Raw genomic sequence first — 2,898 nt, forward strand, 5'->3', positions numbered from 1 at the left:
CGTGCTCAGAGTGGAAATGTTCTATACCTACCAGAATCCATCTTTATTAAAGCAAACGAATCTTTAGGACACTACCTGAAACGGAAACCAGTAATAACTGTGCTCCAGTCAGCTTGCCTTAAGTTTCAGTCGGGCACGTCCCAGCTAGTAGCACCTGGATGCCTCTTCCTGATTGTGTTCCAGAAATCTCTACATTTGTGAATGATTTGTTTTAAAAAAGACTGGCTTTTGCAATCCTTGCGGTCTTACCCTAAACAGATACTGCAAGGAAACTCTGGTCTGAGCAGCACAAGTTGGGGCTTGTTTCCGAAATCTGAGAGCTGGACTTACGTTGGCAGTAGATACAGTACAACAATTGGATGTATTAAACAGTTCCTCAAAAAAGTCTGAAAGGAAGATTTCCCTAAAGACTGTTTAAAAAACCAAACCAAACCCAAAACACTTCACCCAATGTCTGTTCAATCCTTCCACTGAAGTTTGGAGCTTGCCAACTGTAAGAATGACAGGAAAAGTGGAGGGAATGAGGTGGAGAGGAAACGGAACTAAATTATTCCCAATTTGTACCGATGAAAAGCTTCAAGTAAAAGGAAATCCTCTTGTTTAAGATCTTGCTACATGCACAGTCCCTCGTCAGTCGAAAGCCACAGTAGTTAGCGCTGGGTGTAACAGCAGATTCATCTTTCATAAAAAACACTGGCACGTTCCTTCATTCTTCATAACTTGCATCCACGGTTTCTGTTCAGAAGCTTCTTAAAAAGCGTTTATGGTTCTGCACATTTCATACCGAACTGGAGGAAAATGGTAAACATGTCGTCTTCCGATGCGCTCCCATTCCGCAATCTTCTCCCCGAGAACGTGGGGTCATTTACGAGTCTGAGTCTTCTTTGGCACTGCGGGTCGCTTGGCTTGCCACAAGTGGTTATGGATGGTGAGCGCATCCACGCTGACCGACATGGTTTTGGCTGGAATCACGTTAAACTGTTTTCTGTCCGAACTGTACTTATACAGTTTGTCAATCATTTTCTTGGTGATGCTCTTTGGCCCTGTTCCCGTCAGCTTGTAAATCTCCTCAGTGTCAGGGTAATAGCAGTAAAGTGCTCGGAACTGGCAGCCAGCATCACGGAACAAAATGATGTAGTGGTTGGCATCGCATTTCTCTAGTTCCTGCGTTAAAATAAACAAACATGCGTACATGGATGGTTCCCCGGGGAAAGCCTCCTGTTAGCAGTTTCTGCATACAGCTAAGTACGTGTTTTTTGGAACGCTAGATCATTAACTATGATTTTCAGCCCTTCTACAAACTGAGGAGTTGAACTGCTAACACACTTGTGTTTTCCACCAGTCCACACGGGCAGTGGAGGGTTCTCCTAACAGGCAGCTGTTAGGAAATGGCATTCGCTACAATGCATCCGCGGGAACGGGAAATGAGCACTACAGAGACCTTCTACTGCAAGTGCGTCAGTAATTCTGTATTTTAACGTTTACCTCTAATATCGAATTCTTGTGTGGTTCGTTCACTTTTCCAGCCAGACAGCAATGAGATATCGCATTGTGAATAATAGGTTTGTTTGATTTGCTGCTGGGTTCCTTAAATAGTTTTGGACCTAAAGAAGATAAACAAGTAAAAATTATTTGCGCCACATTTATGAACATTAAAATTCTCATTCACCAAAGCAAAAAAAACCCCACAAATATTTTTCTACAATAACTTACTTTCAGAAACATTTAAACAGAACAAAATACCCCTGACAATGTCTCAAAAATAACGACGTGTCACGACAAATATACCACAGCTTTTCCTGACCTACTGCTAATAAATGCTCAGACCAAACCAGTCACCTGTGTATTCTGCCACTGAAGCGATGGAGGACGCTGTGGAAGCGTTCTCCCAGTCTCTTTCTGTGTTTCTGCTGGGATTTCTGCTCAGTATTGGTAAGGATTCCATTGATTCAACTCTGGGGGGAATAAAAAAAGAAAAAAAAAAGAACATTATATGCCAAGATTTGGGGTTTTTTCCCTTCCAATCTTAACTATGTTCACCAGTTGCTGCTCTGAATGGAACAGGCTTTTCCTCCCCCAAACAGTCAAATCCTCCCTGATAGATTACAAAGCAAAAGTCTACTATCCTTCGGGAGAAAACAAAAGCCAGTTGCAAGTTTTTACAGACCACCGGAGCTGGCAGCCACGTAAGGTAGGAGGTTAATTCACTAATTACTATTGTGCCTCTGTGCCAGTGAACTGAAGCAAACGTCACTGAACCCCAACACCATTTCATACCATCGTAAAAGGTAAAACTATCAAAGTCCAGCCTCTCCCTACCTCTGCGAGGGCGTGCCCCCAGAGTGAACGCTTTCAGGTTCGGTTGTTGCCGCCGAGGCCAAAGACAGACTGGACCCAGACTGAGCACTGCTCAAATTATCTGCTACAGAAGAACAGAGAAAACGTGAAACCCATTTTGTCAAAGCAGATTTGCAACCTCAGTGCAGACAAACGAATCAGAATTCTTACGTGTGGATGAACACTTTGTCCCTGAATCGCTGTAGGATTCTTCACGATGGACTGACTTTGGCCTGGGTTTTTTGGGTTTTGATTTGGGCTTTCCCAGCCCTTGTTCCTCCAAAATTTGCTGCTGTTTTTTCCTTAGATATTCCTGCTTGATAAGTTCTCTTCGAGCCTTCTCCTCTTCTTTCCGTATTCGGTCCTCTTCAGCTTTGCGACTGAAACGCAAACACAACATTATATTCCACATGTAATAGTTGTCCTCATCTTAAAGATAAAAGCAAATATTCTTTTCTGTGTTATTACCGAGCCTCGTCTCTTTTTTGCTCAACTTCAGCCTCCAGCTGCTGTTTCCGGATCCGAGCCTCCTCAGCTTTGCGCTGCTGTTTCAAAAGGAAT

General features: G+C 43.3%; 1 protein-coding gene across 1 annotated transcript in view; it reads right to left on the reverse strand.

Annotated features, from left to right (window-relative positions):
* Positions 1-642: 642 nt before the first annotated feature.
* The window catches only part of CAMSAP1 (calmodulin regulated spectrin-associated protein 1), a 25,016-nt gene continuing 22,760 nt past the window's right edge, over positions 643-2,898 (reverse strand). Inside the window, exons 13-18 of the mRNA XM_010141258.1 lie at positions 2,806-2,898; positions 2,509-2,717; positions 2,320-2,422; positions 1,840-1,955; positions 1,486-1,604; positions 643-1,164 (exon numbers count right to left, since the gene is read on the reverse strand). The exon at positions 2,806-2,898 is cut by the window's right edge and continues 20 nt beyond it. Coding sequence (XP_010139560.1) covers positions 862-1,164; positions 1,486-1,604; positions 1,840-1,955; positions 2,320-2,422; positions 2,509-2,717; positions 2,806-2,898 — 943 coding nt within the window. The 3' untranslated portion in view covers positions 643-861. The remainder of the gene's footprint in view (positions 1,165-1,485; positions 1,605-1,839; positions 1,956-2,319; positions 2,423-2,508; positions 2,718-2,805) is intronic.

The sequence above is a fragment of the Buceros rhinoceros genome, unplaced genomic scaffold (genome assembly GCF_000710305.1).
Source record: "Buceros rhinoceros silvestris isolate BGI_N320 unplaced genomic scaffold, ASM71030v1 scaffold32738, whole genome shotgun sequence".
Lineage (NCBI taxonomy): Eukaryota > Metazoa > Chordata > Aves > Bucerotiformes > Bucerotidae > Buceros > Buceros rhinoceros.